Genomic DNA, 24066 nt, shown 5'->3' on the forward strand with positions numbered 1-24066 from the left:
AAATCAATTATGAGCCTTTGATATATGCAACGCAATTACTAGGGTGCAAAGCGACCTGACGTCAAATTCTTATGTAACATACTTTCTAAGTAAAAGTGATTGAGGCAAATAATTCATAAAGCTGGGTGTATTCAGCTGTAATCAAAGAGTCTGCAAACAGGACCCGAGTCTAGAGATAAATGTGACAGGAATGTTTCCCTTTTGTTTCCTTTAAAAACAGGCTAGCAGTTCACCATGGATTTCCCAAATGCACCAGGTGGTTTTCGAGACCCCAGTTTAAGCCGATTGCTCAACGACTCTGCTTTTAACATGAACTTCAGTGCTTATAACTACACCTTTGAGGGGGTACTGCCCATCGGCGTGAAGATTACAATTGTTGTACTGTACATGATCGTCTGTGTAGTTGGGCTGGTGGGAAATTGTCTGGTCATGTACGTCATTATCAGGTAAGTAAGACACGTCCGATGTGCAAATTACTCTCGAACATACAGTAGATGTTTTATTTAAACTTTTAACATTTACTGCGCGTTGTTGGCCTTAAACATTTTGTAATGTATGTTTTTTAAAGCAAGACATTTTTTAAATTTAAGTTATTTTATTGGCTCTTTTGCTCCCTCTTTTGGAATGTGGGTGGAATGAAATGCTGTGCTCCTGTATCTCTTTCAAGTTTAAAAAAAGTTAAAAATTCCGCATAATGCCATATTATGAAAGTCCTCGGATACGCAGTGTTGCTTTGATAACATTGATGTGTTCGACTGATTATTTTTTGTTTATGTATTCCAACCGAATTAATCAGTCAAAACCAATATCAGAAAAAAGAAATCTGCTTGAGTAAGTTGTGATGTGTGTCATTGCATGACGACCTCTAAAAGGTTACTGAAATGCCCCGAAAACAACGATGAAAAACGGCCTTTGAGCGCGCTTATAAAACGTATGTATTGAGATCTTAAAGTAAAAAGAAAAGTGTTTGAGGATTTTTATGATTATTAAACATAAGATTTCCTTGAAAAGGTGATTGCTGTGTACACAAAACGTGAAGCGATTGAGCACCAGTTTTGTTGTAACTACAGTACTGTATGTGTATTTTTACAAGTCCAACCACACTTGGCTATAAAATAATTTTTAAACTTTAAACTTTTTTTAATATGAATAAAAAAAACTGCAAATTAAAGCATAATCAGCAGAAAGAGAAATCAAACAACAGACAGCTCTTTTTTTTCAGTGATTGTTCTGTTCCATATACAGTATACAGTATTCTCTGGAGTGGTTAATACTGTATATTGTTGTCTGTTGTTGTGCTTTGGCAGAACTGTATGTATCAGTCATTATTGCCAATAAAGCCCATTGAATTGTTTGCAACCAAGTGATTATATTTCAATTACTACTTTATATCTCATGATCTGAGCAGACTGAGTTCATCAGGCCAAAACATCTTTCTATTTTTCAACTGTTTAAAGCATCATGTTCAAACTCCAATGCCAATGCAGCTTTTCATGTTCACACTCACTATTAACAAATCTACATGGTCCAATAAAATAGTTTAACTTGATCTTTTTGTTTTCCTTTTTGAGTCATGGTAGCATAATTATTTTCTTGTGCTTCATTGTTGTTGATATAGGGTACTGAATTGTATTTCCTTAGCTTGCTGGTCATCTTATAGAAAACAGGCCCAGGCAAAAACAGCAGATCATCTGCTAGATGTCTGTTGTTGCTTGCTCGAGCATACATGAGACAGCTGTGCAGGTGAGCCTTGAATGTGAGTGAATGCTGACTAGATGTTCACAGGTATCTGACAATCTTCCTCAACACTCACCCAGTGTCAGTGCTTCTATTCTATTTCTGGTTAATGTTACCAAAGATATTCCAGGTTGGTGTGGAACTTAAAGTTATTCACTTATACTTTATTCAATTTCCAAATCCAGTCAATAGCAAATGTTTTGAAGACATTGAGAGATGCTTAAAACATTATGTTTTTGATGTGACATCTTTTTGAGAAATTCAGTGTGAAGTATTACCACAATGGCATTTGTTTTTATGGTGGTCATTTTTAGGGTTTTAGAAATATTTTCATAGCAAAATACAAATAGGAAATAGAAAATAAATAAAATATAATTTCTAACAATCCATAGCTGAACCGCTTAATATACAGCCCCTCTGATCCACTTCTCTGTTGTACACTAGTGCAACCAGAACCTCAGGTACTATATTGATCCTGCTTACTACTTACTAATTGCTGAAGTGAGCAGCTGCTTGCTGCAAAGTTATTCAAAGGACTGGCTTGGATAGACTGCAGGTTGAATAGCTCTGGTGTGTAATGTACTGAATATAGAGAGACGTCCTCTATAAATATTTATCTAGGACATGTATGAAACCCAGTAGAAGCCATGGTCAGTGCTACAGTATCTGGTGTAAAAATGTGTCTAGTGCTAAGGCAGATAGCAGCTCTTAAGAGAACAATCTGTGAAGTATGGAATGCCACTGGCTCAGGACAAACACTAACAGTGGAACACTAACGTTCATCGAGTAACAATGGCTTTGAATTACCTCAGTTAAACACCGCTATCATTGTCTTAGAAATGTTCAGTACCAAAGCATACTCTGACCAACATGTGAGTTCTGATTTATAATTGTCAGTACTACAAACACATTTGAATATCTGTTGTTAAGGAACAATGAAATGGAGGTGGAACCATTTATCTTTTTTAAAAAACGATAATACTAACATAAGACAGTATGAATGTATAAAAGTAAATGTATTAACTCTTATTTTTATGTACAGTACAAACACATCCATCCAAAATACTTCTCTTTTTTCAGTATGCTGTGTTCGACATCTATTTTTTTTTTAATTTTGAAACAAAACAACCTTAGGGTATAGGTGTATTACGGATCCAGATTCTGATTTTTTTCTGCTAATATTTTTTGCTATGTTAGATATTGTGTGCCTTCAAAACTAGAAGCAGAAGAATGAAGCTAACAAAGGGGTATTTTGATGAAAAGTTTAAAATATTAACAAAAAACTTAATTTTACAAAATGTTGCTGTTAAACATGATTAAAGACTCTTAGGCTGGTTGTCACATCTTTTTACTCTACACTAGAGTACACTAGAGCAGAAAGATTTGAAATTCTTTAGCCTCATAAAGGCTTATTTGTAATCTGATTCATAGGAAAAAGAATACCTCTCTGAAGGCTTTCCTGAAGGACAGAAGTGAATGTCAGTATTGTCTTCATCTTACATGTCACATCAGTATTTTGTGTTGTTTAGTCCTCTAGTTGTGATTCAATTGGTCTTACTTGTTTTTTCAAAAGCGTTCTTAATCCTGAATACGTACATGAATGAGTGACTTGTAGACTTTTGCACTGCTTCTTGAATATGGATCACCACAGGTGATTGTTGGAAAACATAACAGTAGGTGTGCTACAAAGTAGCACTAGGGTCTAATAAAATAAAAGGGAAATGTTCATTGCTGTTCATTTCCCAAAAGAATGGGGAGGAAGGATTATTTATGGGCATAGCAAATGTAAGAAGCTTGGCAGTTGGAAACAGTGCAGCAGCTGTACTTCTTTGACTTTGATGTTTATGCTCCAAAGCTGAATACGAAATGGGGCATGTTTTCATATGAGATGTGAATTTGAGTAATGGGCTATTCAGGAATTGCAAGGTCTGAAACAATAACTTGTGGGTGATCTTCATTATTGCTATGAAGGCTAAATCCGTTCATTTTCTTACAGCCAGCTTGACTTCGTATGAGTTGAATAATTTTGGTTCTGGTGAAATGGCAGCTGTGTTATTTTAATTCAGGGCTCATTTCTATTTGCATTTCCAGGGTTGCTTACTCTCACAAAACAGCTTTGCTTTCTCAAATTAGGTGATCTCTGTATTTAATTTATTTATTGTGTTTAATTATATTTACAAACCCTAGAGGCACAAAAGTGAGGGAGAGAGATGAAAAAATGGTTTTATGAAATCGTGCTTACAAAGGTTGGAGAAAGATTCACCAAACAGCAGACATTTCCCTCTTGGCAGGTGGTATCAGCACTGTTTCTTTCTGTATTTAGATTTTGCCAGCTTTTTGCAAAAAATCATCTGCAATGATTTTATAAAACTATAAAACAGTTCACTCCACACCCACTCTACAGATGGCCTGAGAGGCAAGCAGATTCCTGGAAACAATGCATATATTACAGTGGCCTCTGGCATGACTTGAAAACTGTAATTGTGATCCATAAAGTTGTCTGCCGAAAGATCCATGAATCTTTATAATATATATGTATAAAATCAAAAGTGTAAAACTAAGACTATAAAAGAACTGCTTGTTCAATTATTCAGTAAGAAATTAATTGGTTGCCAAGGCAGCAATGTGCTTTGGATGTGAAAAAATCATAGTATACCAGCTTTTCACATTTGGTTGTGTCTCTTTTTTATATGCTTGTTGTTACAGTACATTTCTACTTCAGGGGGTATAATTAAATAATTTTAATTTTGGAATTCTCAGAATTATTTGACACCTTTCTTAGCCAATGTCTCCAGTGTTCTGAAACACCTGAGAGGTCTACTGATGATGTCAGTGGGTGCAACATCATGGATACCTTCATCTGTGCACGATTACATTGTGATTTAAAGAATCTTCCTGTAAGACTGCCTTTGGGAAGGACATTGTAAAGAGCATACTTTTGGACAACGTGATGACAAACTCAAATATTTTCCTCTGAACAGGAACTCTTTAAGATTTCATTGGATGGAACTATATATAGAAACAGAAGAAACACAGGAACATGCCCAGGGGTAGATGCACTGCATAATTTGAAATCATGTACAGTATACATAATTCCTTAATACGCACCTCATCTGCTCTCTCGTGATGTCTTTTTGTCGCCTTTTTTAGATGATTACACATCTAGCAGGTTTGAGAGGTGGCTGTATAATAGTGGAGCTTAATTAAATTAGTAATTACATGATTTTCTCTGCATGGTATATGGCAGGGGTTGGCTCTGTTACATTGTAAGTCTCTGTTCCACCTAATCCTTAGTAGCTGAAGTGACAATTAAACAATCAGAAATCAGTTTAGTATTGGTTCTGAATGCATCCCTAGGATAAGCTGCTTACATACAGTATGGTCAATGATACTGTTTAAGATGTTTCTAACTGCAGTCTCCTGTCCTGGTCATTGAAGGCCGATATGTCTATCAGTTTTATTCCAGCTCAGATTAATCTATTCTTCTTTTTAGATTCACCTGTCTGGTTTGCAAATACCAGATCATACTGGATATGATCTATCATGAAAAAAGAAGTAGGAGTTCTGTATGATCGGAGTATGATCTTAATTGACTACCTCTCCCACAAAATTGTCTATTAGTTTTTATACCTCATCATTATACTGTCGCCAGTTCTACTAAGACTAGCTGCTGGTTGCTGAGAATCCAATGATTACATTTTTTATTCATACCTGTATTTTAGAAGTTGTACTGTCTTGTTTATTTGGTCAAAACTACAAATGTATTGTCTCTGCTATTATTTATTGCCTTATTCAGGACATGACAAGGTACAGATACTCTTTGGGTTTCTCAGCACATATTCTTCACATGTCAAGTGCTGAGATGTGTTGGACTGGCAGGCTGTCACACAAATTTCCATCAAAGGGAGGCCTTGCTATGAAAATTCTTTCTGCAACACTGCAGAAAGAGAAGCTAGTTTTTGGAGTTTCTTAAGACTCACTTTTTATAGAATATTGTATCAGCAATAATGGCATTGTCTTAATGTATGAAATCCCCCATGTAAAGAGTAGGGTTTTTCATGAGAAAATTTGATGTGGTATATTTGAAAGTTATACAAAATGTATTTTCAAGTTTTATTTTTATGATTGTCTTTTTTGTTTTTTTGCATCGTCACATTTATTTGGTCTGTTAGTTGGTGTTTCCAGGTGCTGTTTCCTAGTGTCTTATCCACTATCTCCTTTATCCATCTTATGTTGGATAGGTATATTGGTACATGTGCATAATAGGAACTGGTACACAAATACAAAGACAGATTTTTTTTCTTAATTTCTCTATTAAAATAATTTAACCAGTAACCTCTTTGACTGGGACATTGTTTTGGAGGTTAGTTTATTTTTAGATTTTAACATTATGTTTTCAAACTATAACTATGTATCCTCTATTGATTCTGAATCTATCTGTTCCCCACTACACATTGGGTCAATGAAAAGTAAAGTTTTTTTTTACTGTAATGAAAGGTCTTTTTCCTTGGATTATGCTATTTTGCTGCACATCAGGGATGTCTAATTGTGTATGACTGCTCTCTTACACTGGACTGTACAGTATGATGATATTGAGTGATGTAAGAGATATACTTTAAATCTTTCTGGCTAGTTGAGAGTCGTTTGGGTGACGTTTTGAACACAGTATTTGTAGGCATGCTTTTTGATCCATTACTGTACGTGTGTTCCAGAAGTGCCCGAGCTAGGGTTAGTTTTAGGGTTTCATTAAGAGCTAGATATATTCTGATGCATTTGCTGTGCTTTAGGATGCATTTGAAATGCAGGAAAAGTGTTGTTTTGTTGTTTCCTCAACACAGAAATTTGGCCAGATTGTTTAGTTTCTTGTAAGCCGTGCGGCTGTCACCTAAAAATGGTCAAAAATCTGAAGTTTGAAAACACACATTCTGCATGTGAAATTCTCTTGTTTCTTGCATTTAATGCCAAATACAATGATACTTTTAGCCATACTGTAGTGGTAATTGTAATGCTATGCTGCAAACAGCACAAGACATGTTCATTTTTCTGTATATGCCACTTCAGGAGCAGATGAGAAAAAGCACAATACTGGAAATTTAAAACAAATTCAGTGCAGATACATTGAATATACAGTACTGAAAAACATCATTGTACTGTACATGTATTGTGTTTGTATCAGTGTTAAGCCCCTTTTCAATGCTTACATTGAATATTATACATATTAAAGTTATATATTCATTTTCACAGATTTATAATTCCTCACAAATTTCAGAAAGGATTACAATATACTGTACATTACAACTACTATCATATTTCTAATAGCAAACAGAAGCGTCTACCAGAACATATTGAATGCCTTTTTATGAACTGAATCTTTAGCCAATCCAATTATATGTTCTAATGGCAGTAATAAGATGTGTATTGGAGGAAATGTTTTTTTGTTGTTGCTGTTTTACAATTGATTTGTTATGTTTTGGAAAATTAAAGCTAATGAAAAATATGTTCACAGACAAAGTCATGAGACATTAATTAAAATGTTACTACATTTAATTTGCAAGCCATTTAAACAATAAATAAAAATCAATTTGGTTCCCTTTTATCCATCTTGCTTTGTATGTCTTGGGTTGATAGCAATGGTTGCAAATTCGGATCTCGAACTTTGGCCAGTACATTGCCACCACACAGTGAGATCCTTAAGGGCCCAGTCAATACAATAAAATCTTCAATTCACTATTGTTGTTGAAGTGGTAGTTCCTCAAAGGGTTTATTGATGTGCCTTTTTAAGCCATCACATCGCTCCCTGAGGATCTCTATCAAGCCACAGTGCTGAAGCTAAGGGAGGGCCTTGATGCAGATATACACAGAGTTGCAGGGCTTTAGTCTTGTTTGAGCTAGATACCTCAGGTTAGTGTTCATTGAGATATTTGTGTTTGCATTTACATCTGGGTGGCAACCCTGATCTGGATGTGAGCTAGGAATGGGAGCCAGTAGGCAAGAGTCAGTCTAAGTGCTTCTGACACTGTAGAGAACTGTTGCTGAGATGGGGCATATCAAGAAATGTAGTTTGACTACCGTGAGTCCTCACCTGTGTATGCCATTCACCTGCAGAATGTACCAAGGTTACTCTACTCCTCTGGAAGACGTTTCATGAATGTTGCCTGTTACACATAAAGTGTAAGCAATTATTATTAATTATTATTATTATCTGTCTTTGGTTGTGGGCACATAGAACAAGCTACCCAGCCGTGTTGTTAAATCCTGGCTTCTTTCAAGAAAGAGTCTAATGAGATACTTGTATCAGTTAGCTACTAACTACCAAATGGGCTAAATGACCTCCTCCCAGCTATAACCTTTCATATTCGCCTACTGTATGTTCTTACTTTTCATTATTTTTTTCACCATAATAAGCACAGATGCTTTACAACTATTAAAGGTTGCTGCATTTCTGATCTTTTTGAACAATATTCTGTTTTTGTCCTACATGAAAACTGCTCGTTAAACAAAATTCAGCACTTTGGACAGTTCGAACCAATTTATTTTTTTTTTCTGCAGTGTGGTAAAATCTTCTTGAGTCCTCAATATTTTTTGTAAGAGATAATGAAGGAGTGTCAGTCTGTCAATAAGTACCAGGCACTTCCAGTTAATCAGAAACTCAATCTGATTGCCCTGAACTGCAATTGTGTTGAACAGTAAACACAATCCCCTGGGCAGCTGATCATAGCCATGTGCTCTGCCTTCTATTTGTGCAGTCTTATACAGTATGTAAGTATCTCATTCATTCTTGTCTATAACCTCTTTGAACAAGTTTATTCACGTTTATTAATTACAATACTAATATCATGAAAATTAAGTTAAAATATACAGTATGCATATAATAAATAGGATACAGCAGAACATTATTTTGTTTTTCACTTGGCAGCACAATGCATGTTTTCAAAACCCCAATTTGAAGTTAGTTAGTATGCATGTAGGCATTTGCAGACTATACTGTATGTATAGCAAGAGTAGACTAATTGTTAGCTTTTACTAATAAGAATTCATAGAAACACATATAAATAAATGAATAAGTAATGATTTTTTTGTCATTTAGATTTTTCTTAATTATACCATCAAGCACCTTAAACCTTTGCTGCCTGTAAGTGATGTTAGTGGACCAGGAGGTGGTTCTCTCCCTCTGAACTACAGTACAACTTCCAAAATCTAAGCTTCAGTATGGGGATACTGTTGCAGGAGAAGCTACCCTTCAGATGAGATGTTAAATTGAGGTTCTGCCATTCTGGTCATTAAACATCACATCCCATGATACTTCATAAAAATAGAGGTATGAACCTCCTCAGGCTCTGAACTGTCCAACTCATTGCACAGATGGGAACTGCACTCCAGTGGTGGTTGAAGTGGGTACCCTCCTGTACTGTATGTAAATGGCTTTGGGATAGAAATGCTATCAATTTTAGCTTTGTGATTATTTAATTTTATAATTATAGTTAATGGTTATTTTATGTAGTTAATGTTAACTAATTACTTTTTAGATCCAGTATGTAGTTTTCCTGTGATCAGTACAGTCAAATTTTAATATGCAGCTGCAGAGCACAGCTGTGGTTTCTGATAGGACTAGAAGATGATGTCTTGAGACAGATCTCGTGTTTCCTGTTGACATGCAATAGACTTTACGTATAGTATCTTCATGCATAGATATAGTGTGTACATTATTAAGCCATTGCTTTCAAGAGCTTGTTGTGTATTTTATTCCTGTGTTATGTTCCCTGAGAGAGCTACATTCACTTATCTTAGAATATAAATCTTGTATCCCACTCACATTTCACTAAGTGGTCCTTAGTTCAGAACTGCTGCTTTACAAACTTAAATCAAGTCCAGTGCTATTTTTCATGGATTTAATTTGAAATACTCTTGATGGTTTACAAAAGTAGTAGGCTCATTTACAGATAAAAGAAGAGCTAATGACAGTACTCCCTTTATGTAACAGCTCCTGCCCTTCAATTTTAGATTGTACTTTACACATCTGATTCCCACTGCTGATTATATTTACAAGTCTCAAATGTCTAGCATGTTTTATGTATGTTTTTTTTTTCAAAAAGCTAAAGCAGTCACTCCCATAAGTCCATCTATCCATCCCTTTTCTAACTGCTTCTTCCAATTCAGAGTTCAGGGGAGTCAGTGCCTTTCCTGGCAAGCAATGGGTGCACCTCATATTTTAGCCTAAAGGACAAACAAAAGTCTTGCACTTTGACAGTATCTCTTCAAATGAAAGCAGGGACATGTGAATTTGAAGCATTTCCCTACTTAACCTTTCACAGCCTGTAGTAACGATAATTGGAAAGTTTGCTGTCTTAATAAAAGAGAGTGCTCACTTTGTTTGGGAGTGCAAACATGCACTTCCCATTGGCTGCTTAATGTTATTGTCAAGAAAAGCTCTCCAGGTTGTAACACATGACTTTAGACTATTACAATCATTAATGAGAAAACAATTGTAAAGTCATGGTTTGTAGGGAATTTAGGAATTGGGATGCCATTCATCAGGCTGGCTGTGGTCAGATTAACATATTATCCAGCACTCTGAATACTTTCCTTGAAACTCAAAAACCTACGTACCATTTCCAAAGTCATTTATTAAATGCAGAACATGCCAATTTTGGCAAGACATTTTGTTTTGCAATATGAATGGTGCTGTTTCTCAGCGCAGAGCCAATGGGCTTATAGTTACATTCTTAATGTAATTATTCTCTTGTAATTATTCTACTAAGACACAACAGTTTATTGCATACAAAACAATAATCCAGTCCCACAGATCTTTTTAGTTGTATAATTGATTATACAACTAATAGCCAAATGTCACATTCATTCAGTAAGTTATATTGGTTGCTTACACATGACAGTGTAGACATTGCAATTATTTCTACATCATACATGAAAATGGCTTGAGAAGCTTTGTAATTTCTTGAAAATGTCACTGATCCTGTCAAGACTTGTACAATTTAATTTTAGGGAAGCATATCCATTAACTCCAGCCTTTTCTGTTTTGTTTTTCAGATTGAATAAATGCTAAGAAGAAAGCTCTTTTTTACTTATACAGTATATATTTATTTAAAATGGAGGAAAAAAAATTCTAAACATATCCTCCATAATGTAATATAAAATATGAGAGGCAGTGAGCTGAGATGCAGTTACAAACACATACCATACTGTGAACAGCTGGCTCATATATTTCTGGAATATTAAAAAAATACACCACCTTGTTGCACACAGAATGCCGTACTGACAGACTCCCACACCCTCATGTCAACATTGAGTGCACTTCTGTATCTGCAAAAATGCTAAAACAAGCTATGCAAATATAAAAATGAAGTGGAGACTTTGAACAGGTCCTGTTGTTTATTATCCAGCCGACTGAGTAGCAAGATCAGTAGGCAACAAGTTCAGTGCACCAAGAAGCACAGAAGAAGAGCTCAGCATGGTTCAGGGAGATTAAGTAGCACCCTGTTGTGAATGTCGTTGTGCAGACTGTAGGGATTGTGGGAGAGACTGTACTGTAATGATGAGCCATAAAGATGACGTCAAACAAGAGCTACATACAGAGCTACAGAGCACCACAAAGAAAGATGGATGGGTGAATGGATCAATGGATGCATGAACTGCTTTGATCACAATGTTTTTTTTTGTCAGATGTTAGGCTTTTTTTAGCTACTGTATGTAAAATTTGCATGAAAGTGTATTTAATCTCAGACATCATTACAGTGTAGCAATGCCTTCAGATGTGACATTTGATCTTGCTCTAAAAAAACATCGCACTAGACTCAGAGAGAAGTGACAGATACAAATTTAAATGTGAAAACTGTCGCTTCTTCTAATAAATGTGAAGAACAATTTCGAACCAGAGAACCAGATGTTGAGACCCATAGACTATCATTCAAACAGCCCACAGTATAATTTCTTTGATTATTTCTATTATGTGAATGTCAAGGTTTTCATTGAAATTGAAATTAGCACAGACTTTCACATTACTTCTGTTCATTTGTGTTTGAAATAATAATGTTAACAATTATGCCCTGCTGTTCTGCTTTAAAAACCCATATGGTGTTTTGACTCAAAACAAAGCTTGCATCACAATCTTTGTTTAAAAAGATTTAACAATTATCAAATTTTCATACCTAAATATACAATTTCACATTTCTTTAAAGTTCACTTAAAAAGTGTACCTGTTAGCATATAAAAAGACAAAACTGACATTCCCATCAGATCATGATTCAAATTGAAATTAACACTATTTACATGTCTCCTCTTTCAAAAGACCCCTGGAAAATAATATCAATGTTTCAGATGTGTGATCCTAACCTTTATTAGCAAGTCACAAAGATGAACAACCAAAAGACAATAGGTGCTTTGAAATAATTAGTCCATGACTAGAATTTCAACACATTTTTGCTTATATTAAAATAAATACTATATTTATACCTTTTAAACTTTGTGCAGTGGATTCTGAATGATAAAGTGCTCTGGAGGAGGCCTACAGTTTCTCTACTTCCTTTTACCAGGAAATGTTAGTTTTGTAACATTTTACCTATCCCAGTGGTCGAAGCTGAAGTAGCTATGTATTATAAACACTATGAAAATGTGGTGAACTTCTATGTGCAGCAAAGATGTGCTTGAGTGGTCAAGCTGCAAAAGGGAATTTTAAGCAGTTACCCTAATCTATGTTATTATCTGTGGCTCACACTGTTTGTTTAATGTAAAAGTATATTCTGACTAAGAAAGACATAGAAAAACCAATATAAACTTTTGGTGTAACATATTAAATAAACATGGAAGACCCAAAGAAGGCTCCAACAGCCGAAACATTGTGTTTCTTTTCATCTCTTTTCAGCATGAAATAAACCTTTACTTGTATCTTTGCAGCCTACACATGCTGATGCAGCTACCTACTGTACGTTGAATACAATACACGATTATTAAAAATATGTTCATGACTGTATGGCTTACAGTATGGCTTATACAGTATGCTGTACGGCTTATTAGTGACAGTTCTATAAGTCAGCCAGGCTGAAAGGCATCAATTTATTTACTGATGTTTTCTGTTCTGATAATGTAATGGTTGACAGTTACTATTATATGAGTGAACTATTTAATATTGCTAAATGTTAAACACCAGGTCGAGGAGTGACCAGCTTGTCACAGTATTGTTTCCATGTGTTTACCAGAAGCAAACAAGCATTATTTGTGAACAAGTATATTTGCCATCACTAATACCAAAAGACCAGATATCTTGCCTTTTTAGCTTCATACATATGCTAAACATTCCAAATTGAGTGTAGGAGAACATTACATATTTCTAAGGCTACGATGATTACAGCAAATTATAGTACAGGTCTTTATTGGAAGCATTTTTAAATACAGTATTCTACAAGGCACATTTAGCTCATACTAGCAATCACTTCAGTCAACTCTTATAAGACAGCTAATTAGCCATTTTAATTTATTCATTATGTAATTCATCAACAGCAAAAACAGAATTTTAATACATAATTACATTCTAATTATTCTTCCAGCAGCAATATGTTCAGCTCATTCCCAAAAGAAGTTAGTAGTTACTAGGTTTTCTAAGCATACAAACACTTACAAATACTCCTTTAAGTATTAAATTTGGTGTTACAGTATATACAGAATTTATATACAGGTAGCTCAAATATATACAATAAAGCATACACCCTAAAATATTGGAAGCATTGCTTTTTAATTTCGCATCTGTCTTTTTTATCCTGTACTGGTTTAGACAATATTGTAATGTACAATGGTGTCCTACATATGAAACAGAATCAATGTTTTCTTCCAAAGATTAAATATACAGTATATGAATGGGTAGAGTAGAGGAGTTTATTGCCATGTGTACATGTATATTGGAATTCTTACAGTATTTGTGTTGTACTCTTAGGACATGCACTGTACAGCTGACGACATAGACAGCATCACACAATGTAGGCAGTACATTACAAAACAGTACATAATAAATAATAAATGAATGAGACAGAGCATTTGAGCAGAACTTGGCATTTGAAAACATTTTTACTGTTCCATTAACCTCAACTGCACTATAATATATAGTATGAATTAAAATCATAATTATCCACCTATTGTTCCTTCAATATGTTTTTAAAACTCAATACATCAATTTACTGATGTACTGTATCATCTTGGGAATTTGGTGGATTGCTAATGACCTAGCTCACAACATGGCTTAATTTAGAATTCCTTTACATAAAATATAATCATATCAGGATCCTGAAGCTATTAAAAACAATATCTGATTTGGCTATTTCTATCTGAAAAGGAAATATCCAGTTTGATCCATTGTAATGAAATAATAGTGTGTTTGCTCATGATGTCTTTTCAGTAGGATTTAGTCCATGAAAGTCTTACAAAATCAAAATATATACAGCAGTAATATTCAATTTTGTTTTCTTCTTTGATTCTGTGTTGTGTACAGTATATCACTCTAAGAGATAATCACTCAAACAAGTAGCACTGTACTTGTTCCCAGCAATACACACATTGGAAGATACTGCGCATGTGGAAGACAAAATCTTTTTGTAGGAAAAACTAAATTGAGAGCAGATAAATTCAAAGCATGCAAATGTGAATTAAGATTTACACTCATGTACTTTCTTTTGTTTCTAGCCTAAAGAAAGTCAGATGAATTCTGACAACAAGGGGAAATGTTTTTAACGTTCTGATGAAACAGTATGACTGTTTTTAGAGGTTTTAGTTCAGTTCCCCTTTGTAGCTCTGAGTCACACAATTTCCCATTCCAGATCTAAATCCATTCCAGCTGAAAGACAGGGATTTGAAAAGTCAACACAGGGCACAGTAGTTCTAATCAAATCTGACCTTTGGCTCCAGGGAATGAAAGCAGAGCGGCATTGTCCCATTAATCTCATTTCACATCAATCTTAGAAGCTTTGGTATATGAATAGCATATATAATAGGACAAATATAATGGGGAAATATAATATAAAATAAAATATAATAGCTATAATAGGGCAAATATGGCTCACAATATGGCTGTGTATTCTGTGGGTAACAAAGGCCTATCTCATTCTCTTTTTCAGGGAGTCAAAGTGCTTCTCGGCTGCTAGAAAAATTCTAATGCACTTTTTTTATTTTACTGTTTGCAGGTACACAAAGATGAAGACCGCGACCAACATATACATCTTTAACCTAGCCCTTGCCGATTCTCTGGTCCTCATCACATTACCTTTCCAAGGCACAGATGTTTTCCTGGGCTTCTGGCCATTTGGAAATGTGCTCTGCAAGATCGCTATCTCAATCGATTACTATAACATGTTCACCAGCACCTTCACCCTCACCATGATGAGTGTTGACCGTTACATTGCAGTATGTCACCCTGTGAAAGCTCTTGACATGAGGACACCCCATAAAGCCAAAGTCATAAATATCTGCATCTGGGCCCTGGCCTCCGCAATCGGTATACCAGCCATGGTGATGGGTGCTGCAGAGGTTGAGCTCATTGGTATGTAATGACAGAAATGTCTTCTTTCTAAGTGCGTTGAAAAAGCTGTTGTACTGTAAGTGAAAGATTATTACTTTAGCATGGTTTCCATTGCTATCCAAGTGATCAGATTGAATATACCTTTAAAATTTTACACACAGCCCTTTTATAACGTGCACATCTTGACAGAATATACAGTCATAACAAGCAGAATGAAATGCTGAAACCCCAAGATATTTTTTAAGTTGATGACTTAGGTTCTTCAACAACACCTCTCAAATATATTACAGAGATCACACATGCTGTGTACAGGACATTTTAATTTGCTGGATGAACAAATTTCTGCTGGTTGTGTTAGAATTTTAGACTATACGATAATGTAAAAGCTCCAAGACATTTCTTTGGTGCATTTCTTAAAAACAGAAAAAAGTAAAAAATCTTGATCTACAGTATAAGCCATTGTAATCACAAATGTTTGACTTGACAAGGAAATAAATTAGATCAGGTGGCCCTCATTTGTACCGTATCTATTACAAATTAAATTCTTAGTTAGTGAGCTTTCTTAGTCCTAATTTATTGTGAATTTCACTGTATTGTTTGATTTCACTGTGACATAAATCTGGTCACAGTGGATATGATATTGCATTATATAAAATATTTAATTCAGTGCATAAGGCTAAAATAATTCAACTGTGTCAGACATTAACCTCAATGTATTAAGAAAAGCAGTGGAGCAGAAGAAAATATTTGTTAGTATTTCATATTCAGAAAGAGAAAAGAGACCAGTCTGAAAATGACTGGAAAGATTATTAAAACCTTAAAAGCTCTTAAAACTGCAAAGACAGACATGTAAAATTAATATTAACTTAAACATGATTGACAAGGCAAACCCCCAGAAAGAAAAATGTTTTTGTTGTGAACAACATACTGTACAATATCACCTGCCCAGGGTTCAGTCAAGTCTTTTTCAAGATGACTTAATGGTGGAATTTATTAATTAATCACTTCTTGTTAATACCGGTTCAATGAACTGGACAAAAAATACTGATAAAGAATTATCATATTTTGTGACCGATTGCAGTCATTCATTAGAAATAGTGGACTAAAATCTTTAAGCCTCAGTCTGTCAGTAGTGTTTTCCAGAAAAAAATAGTTCTTTATCCATTTTTAATTAATGACACCTTAAGCTGTTTATTTCTTTGTCTTGGAAAACAAATTACAGTTAAAAGATTGAAATTAAGTTATTACATAAAAGTATAATTTTCAAAATATGAGATGTTTGCATGTGATTATATAATTTGTCTTCACACTTACTGACTGGCATCTACTGTACCTCTTGTCTTTTTTCATGAAAATTAATTTTAAGGAAAGAATGTCAAGATATTTGCTGCTGGTGTATTGTTGCAGTGTCAAATAATGTGCTAATTAGTTACTTTAGGCATTAAAACATTTCCTTTTTTTAACTTTTTTATATTTTTCTTGATTTTTTTTACTTTAATTTGCCTTTAGGCAGGACTCTCATACTGTATGTAGAGGAATCCTCACTGAATTGAAAGCTGAAATTTCTGTTGTGCATCTATGTGACTTCGATATTTAAGTTATTATGATTTACATTGCCAGCTGTAATGAAGATCTTTTTCATAAGTGACAGAATGAAACTAAAAAACAGTTTATAATCCAGACCTTAATTTCTTTTCTGTTCTTTTATTCAGCCACTGAGTCATGCTAACCATTAAGTATAATGGAAAATCATATTGCACTCCTTATATTATTATTATTATTATTGCCTTAGGTGTATCATTCATATTGCATATTGCCAACTAATTCTTAGATGAATGTTTGCCTCTTGAACCTGTATACCGACATCTTAGACTTGTCTTGCATTGATAACACAAAGAACTACTGTATAGGCAGGAAAGAAACATTCTTTTTACAGGTGTAGTAAATTAACTACCATTCAAGCTGACATTAATAATGGCTGGACATAGCTAAACCTGTGCCTTAAAGAGAGAAAATTACATGAACTTTGTGCAAACAATACAATATGATGGATGTATCAAACTGTAATGTGGTTTTACAGTCAAAACTGTCAGGAGACCTGCCTTTAAGTGTAATGGATTTCACAAGTGCTGCATGGCTCTGTAGCTAAGGATCTGCGCCTGTGGCTGGAAGGTTGCCAGTTCATATCCCAAAGCCGGCAGAGGAGTCCTACTCTGTTGGGCCCCTGAGCAAGACCCTTAACCCCAACTGCTCCTGGGGAGCTGTATAAATGGCTGACCCTGCGCTCTGACCCCAAGCTTTTCTCTCCCTGCCTGTGTCTTATGGACAAATTCCTAATACAAGAAATTGTATATGGGCAATAAAGTGATCTTATCTTAAGGCAAGTGAATCAGGAGAGGCACCACAAAGGACACAGTAGCAATGATAAAAGTTTAAAATTTTTGCTCTAGGAATTAAGCTGGACTAATGGTATTTTTTGAGTGATTTGTAGTATAGAACATTTGTTTTCCAGCCTTTTATAAAGATTTCATGGGGAACTAAGCTTTTTGAATTGACCTCAATGTGGTTTTCTTTTTGTTTTATTGGTTTCTTGTTTCCCGCAGGCATTGAGTGTATTATTGTCCTGCCTCATCCCCGCAGCTACTGGGATCCTGTGTTCGGTACATGTGTCTTTCTCTTCTCCTTTGTCATTCCCGTGGCCATCATCACGATCTGCTACAGCCTGATGGTGAAGCGCTTGAGGAATGTGAGGGTGCTCTCTGGCTCTAAGGAGAAGGACCGGAATCTGCGCCGGATCACACGCATGGTCCTCATCGTGGTGGCCGTGTTTGTAGTCTGCTGGACCCCTGTCCAGATCATGGTGCTGGTCCAGTCTCTTGGCTTCATTCTGGACAACGAGCTCACTGTGGCCGTCATGCATTTCTGCATCGCCCTGGGCTACGTCAACAGCAGCCTGAACCCTGTCCTCTATGCTTTCTTGGATGAAAACTTCAAGCGTTGCTTCAGGGAGTTCTGCTACCCTTCCACTTTCCGCATGGAGCTACAGCAGTCCAGCAGGATGAGGAGCATCGCCAAAGAGGTGGCCTACAATTGCAAGAATGCAGATGGGACTAGTAATCCAGCATGACTAGGCGTGGAGCTGCCACTAGTCAGCACGCCCCAACCAAAGCCCGGCAATTCGAACGCTGAGCTTACCCAAATAACAGCCCTTTAGCATTCCTGTGTATTATACCACACTGAACACAAACACCATTGGGATAAAGGGGCTTTTTTGTAGTGGACAGAGATTTCACAGCTCTGATTTTAAAACAAAAATTAGAAGATGTATTTCATGGCCTTAATTATTCTGTCATCTGTTAAAATGAAGCCGGACCAGGGTGTTAAATTTGTCAATTGGTGCTTTTTGTTTCTAATGCCTAAAGAAATGTCATATTGTGAAAAGGACAATGAAACTTGGAGAGTTTTATAGTTGTGCATTGGTGGAAAAAAAAGTGAGCGCTTCTGTTTTTGTTTTTCTTTTATGTCCTGTGAAGAAGCAACAGAAAATAAAATCTGTTTTCAATGTGTGTATGGTAGCATTATTGGACAAGTTCTTGGAAAATATGGAACAATGTATGTGGCATAAAAACAAATGTGTGGTTCTATAGATGTACATAATTCTAGTCCCTGCATTTTAAAACACTATATCTACAATGTGCCTCTACATATTGCTGATTTGTTTTATTATCTGTTAGCAAAGAATATTGCATGTCATTTTACATTTTTGTAAACCTGATTGTTGTAATGTTGAACAGGAAGAATGGGAAGGAAATTAATGGATGAATGTTTTGTTCATATACTGTACTCCCATTTGATATGCCAAAAGCTGCAAAAGTGTCCATATATCTAAGATTGTATTTATTTCTTGTATGACTGATGACTTTATTATTAACTTAATAATTGATCGATTACATATCAGGCTTACAGAAAGTTTAGCATTAATTCTAATCATATTTATTTTTTTCTGCAAATTAATTAAACAGCAGTCATTAAAATTATAAGTTGTAATCTTGCTTCTTTCCAATGATTCTCAATGTTTTTGTGTGCCTGTTACAGTATACTGTGATTTTTTCACTTTATAGACTTGCCTCTTTTCAGCTCTGATCTTTAAATGCTCAGTGTTTGAAAAGCTTGTTAAATTGTTCATTTAAACCTATTAAGTATTCAGTACAGAATGTGTATCCTACATCCCACTGGCTGAAAATAAATAGTACCTCCATGATGGGCTGAGATTCCAGCAGATTAATTTGTCTGCATTGAAAAAAGAATGTGAGCATCAGAATCAATAACCAATTTCAGAGGCAAGATTATGTAAGTCCACTGTGAAATATAGTTAGGGAAATGGGGTTAACACCACTACTCATACTTACAGTGCTATGGGCTCTTTAATGACCAGATATTCAGGACCTCAGAGTTTAATATGCCATTCAAAGGAGAATGCCTCTTATAGCACAGTGTCAATACTGACCATGTCCAACCTGTAAACTGCCAAGATCAGACTATTATATCTTACAGAACACACATATTTTGATCAGTAGAGGTGATTAAAGACTGTAGTATTTTAAAAGTTATTTTATATAGTACAATAATCAGTTTCATTATCATATTAAAGAAAACATAAGATATTGGATTCTGTAATTCTGTTTTATTTCAGCCTTGTATGGAAGCACTGAATAGTACAAGCAAGACAGGATATGAAAAGCCCTTGAACTTAAAATCAAATAAAATAAAATAAGCATTATGAGTGTGAGGCTTTAATTTAATTAAAACCTATGCTGCCTTGCAAAATGTTAAGTCCTTTCTGTGTAAATTAAAATTTAAAATTGATCCATCTTTTTCCTGATCCCACCACTGAAGCCAAATGAGGCTATCAGCAGTCATTGATATACAGCTCTCAGTGCGAGCCCAATAAAATACCACTTCCACCACTGAGAACTTTGACATCTACACTCTACACCTTTTCTTATTGGTATCATTTTGTTGATGTTGCTATCATTTTTATGGAAAAGCTATACAGTAGTTTAACATTAATCAATCTGTTGACTTTTACAGCACAAAGATATTGATTCTTTGGTCATGGACAATTAGTTTATGCCCTTATTTATACTTCCTAAACACCGTGTTTGCACCAGCCTATCGAAGAAGCATCTCTTCTTTTAGTCCATTCACAGGCATGCTGTATTCAGTGCTCTGCATTGAGGTTGAAACAATTGCCTTATTTAAAACTAAAAACAGAATATATCTGGGAGCTCACAGAAATAATGTAAGACAACAGAGCACATCTTAGACTGCTAAGTGAGTTCAGTTAAACCTGATAGCTGCATTAAGTCCATTTTCGGTTTCTTTTAGTAAAAAATAAAATGATAGAAACAGCTTGTAACTATTGTCTTATTGTTACAACATCTGTTAGTGTGTTATTCGTGCCTGCACTCTTGTTAAAAATGTTCCTGTCACCAGCCAAGTGACCGGGCTTGGCTCAAAAGAAAAGAAACTCCCACAAGCAGTCTTCAAATGCAAACAAAACTGGATTTATTGCCAAAAAATAGGGATAAAAAAAAATCCCCTCACAGGAGTACTCTCCACACCTTTCCTCCAAGGCACCTTCCACTCTACTGAGCTCTCCCAGTCCCTTTTATAGCCCCTCCTCTTCTAAGGACCATCCTCTTAAAGGGACTTTAACATTTTTGTTAACAGAGATGGGCAGTTTGACCAAAATAAAGTATTTAACCATCCCAAAATAACTTATAAATTTTAACAGAGTCATGCAACTGTGATATATTCACTTAAACAAAACAACTAATCTTACATCGGTTATTTATAGATTGCCCACCAGTAACCTTTCCCTTTAAGATCATTTGTGTGATACTACAAACAGGAAAGGTGACTGGTGGCCATCTTGATCAACACAAAACAATACTCCAAATGGGGAAAAACACTGCAGTGATTTTTGGGAAACAACAAAAGGGTAAGTATCATTCACACTTCATTCGTATCACATACACTCTTTCAAACATACCAGAAGGGTAGTGGGAAGTATTGGAGTATTTCACATTTAGAAAGAAAGAAAAAATAACAAGCACTCTGTCACAGTTCCCTTCTCCAATTATAGAGCCATTAGCCTTAAATGGCGCTTTATAATCTGGGCAAATCTCTTTTTCATAGTATCTGTAAGAATAAGCAAGGAAAACCATTTCCAATGCAGAATGCATACTGCTTGACCTCCTCTGTGTCTTAAGGGTTGTTTGAGGTGGGCACACTCAATAAGATGCACTCTGGGTTCTGAGCACATGTGCTTACAGTAGATAGATGCAAATACAGACTGCAAATGGGCAAGGTGTCAGATTTACTACAGTATATATGACATCACTAGAAAAAGAGCATCTGCAAATGGGCTATGATCGGGACACCTCAAATTGAGGAAAATTGGTGAACCTGTGCCACCCTTAAAGGCACACAGAAACAAACAAGTTTGATTTCCTTGTGCTTTTATGTACTTTTACATTTGCATTAAAAGGGGAAAGAAAAATAACATTAGACTATAAGACATTTAAAATACAGTTGTGTTATATTAATTAACTATTTTTCTTCCAAAAATAGTTGTGAAAGTAGTTTCAGCCCTTAATAAAATAGACTTTAACACTCTCCAGAGAATAAATGGAGTCATAATTCATAAGTAGTTTTTTTTAATTATCTTCTTGAAGAAGAAATGTTAACAGCATCACCCCTCTCCGTATTTAAAACCTGTGTAAGGGCATCTGTATTAACAGAGAAAAAAATAACATTTTTAGAGCGCACATTTACATTTTTATGTAAACATACATACTTTAAGATTATTGTGATCCGCAATAACACATGTACAAAAAGGCAAATGTAGTATAATATTATAAGGATTTTCTAGATTACCTGAAAAAAAACTTTTTTGTAGCTATATTTTCCACATTGTTTTCTATTAATATTACAATGGACTAAAAGTGAGAAAATTCAGTTTATATTTTGTATTTCTGTATTATACATTAGGAAAGCTACTAAACTGCTCTTAAAGTTTCATTTTAATAAAAAGCAATATTAAATCCTTAAAAAAACTAAAATACACATTTGTTAAATGTTTTCTGCTGTTGACGTTTTTGATGTTTGCTGATTAAAAGTATATTACAGTATACACAACGGCAAGGAACAAATCCCAGCCACGTGAAATATATTATATCAAGTTAAAACTTAAGCATCACATGTATGACTATAAATTAGAGTCAATAACTCCTGGAGTTTTATGCTCCTCACTTAATTTGCAGGAAGCAACCTTGATGCAGTGCAATTACAGTTTGACTGACGTTTATTATTTATGAGCACAAGTTGTAAACTAGGAAGGAGATTTGATTGCTATCCCTGGGCAACAATAATGATCAAACAGTCTAGTAAATAAACAGGTCACATTCACCAATGTGTCAAATGCTCACTGGAATGGAAATGCAACAAAGAAATGTCACCTGATATGATGAAAAAGGTATATGAAACATATAAAGAAGTGTCTGTTTTACAAGACGCATTCTGTTTAACATAACCAAGTGCATTGAATATTATTAATTACTTTCTACTCTTTCCTAATGAGGAAATTTTAATTAAACCTGAGGCTTAAGGAATTACAGTGTGTTATTAAGAATGGTCCAAATCTGGGAATACAGTATACTGGTTCTGGAAATGAACAAGCAAAATAAGGCCAACCTCATTCCTACCCTTTCTCTTGGGTACAAGGGCATGAGGATTTATAAGGGGCTAAAAATAATAATAACATTTCTTTTGTACAATCCAAGCAACTAAAGAATAGTAAAGTCCCTCACCATTGTGTGCCAAGTCTTCAAGTAACGCATAATTACATTGAAATTGCTCTTGTCAAATCATGTAATATAGGATAGGTTAGGATGCCTGCAGCTGCTGTTTTCCCATGCTGATTTTTTTTGTCATTGCTAGTCAAAACATTTGTCACTGTAGAAACAGCAATCATGATTTAGAGTCACTCACACATACTGTATACCACAGACAGAGAAAAACCATGATTGCATATTTATGATTAATCAAATTATTTCTGTACTGCAAATATAGGGAAATGGAATTTCAGTGAGAAGAATGAGTTTTTAAGGGCAAAATAATAAATAAATACTCCAGTTAAATGTATTTAAATAATATTTTTCATGCATATATAATATCCTGCATTTTGTTTTTTTTCTTTCATATTTAATCACAAGAAAGAAGGCCTAATCCCTTATAATTAGGACTAAACTAATTGAAACGAGATGCTGTGTTGCACTCTTTCTTCTTATCAAATATTAAATACTGTAAGCATTATCCTTCATACGAAAAGTGTGGCCAAAGGTGATTATTAAGGGGAAACTAGAGTTGTAAACTTGTTAATTGAGTGCAGGCGCACAGGCATCTTGCAAGCTACAGGGGTCACTGTTGAGTCACAAGCTAAAGATATCCTGGCTATCTCAATCCCATTGAAACCCTGGCTATGTTCAATGAGTTGCGTGCTGCTGTCGGGGTAAAACTAGTCACAGTCTGCTAATACCGGATCTCAGACTTGATCTAGTGATGTTTGAATAAGCCCAATGTGAATATATTTAATGCAAATCTTCATAACCAACAACTTAATATATTAAGCAGTGCATTGACCAGCACACACCTTCACTACATAACAAAAAAATATATTGTACAGTAGCTCTGGAATCAATCCAAAGTAGTGAAACCCAATACATTCTGAGACAGAGAAACAGAGAAGA

At 35.1% G+C, this 24066-nt stretch overlaps 1 protein-coding gene across 1 annotated transcript; it reads left to right on the plus strand.

The window, feature by feature from the left end:
* The first annotated feature begins 234 nt into the window (after positions 1 to 234).
* Positions 235 to 18467, plus strand: oprl1 (opiate receptor-like 1). Its single transcript, XM_088937349.1, is given in 3 exon segments — positions 235 to 446; positions 14919 to 15274; positions 17857 to 18467. Coding segments are annotated over 3 exon segments (1179 nt in total).
* Positions 18468 to 24066: the final 5599 nt, after the last annotated feature.

Source organism: Atractosteus spatula, chromosome 19 (assembly GCF_055471065.1).
Source record: "Atractosteus spatula isolate fAtrSpa1 chromosome 19, fAtrSpa1.hap1, whole genome shotgun sequence".
NCBI lineage: Eukaryota > Metazoa > Chordata > Actinopteri > Semionotiformes > Lepisosteidae > Atractosteus > Atractosteus spatula.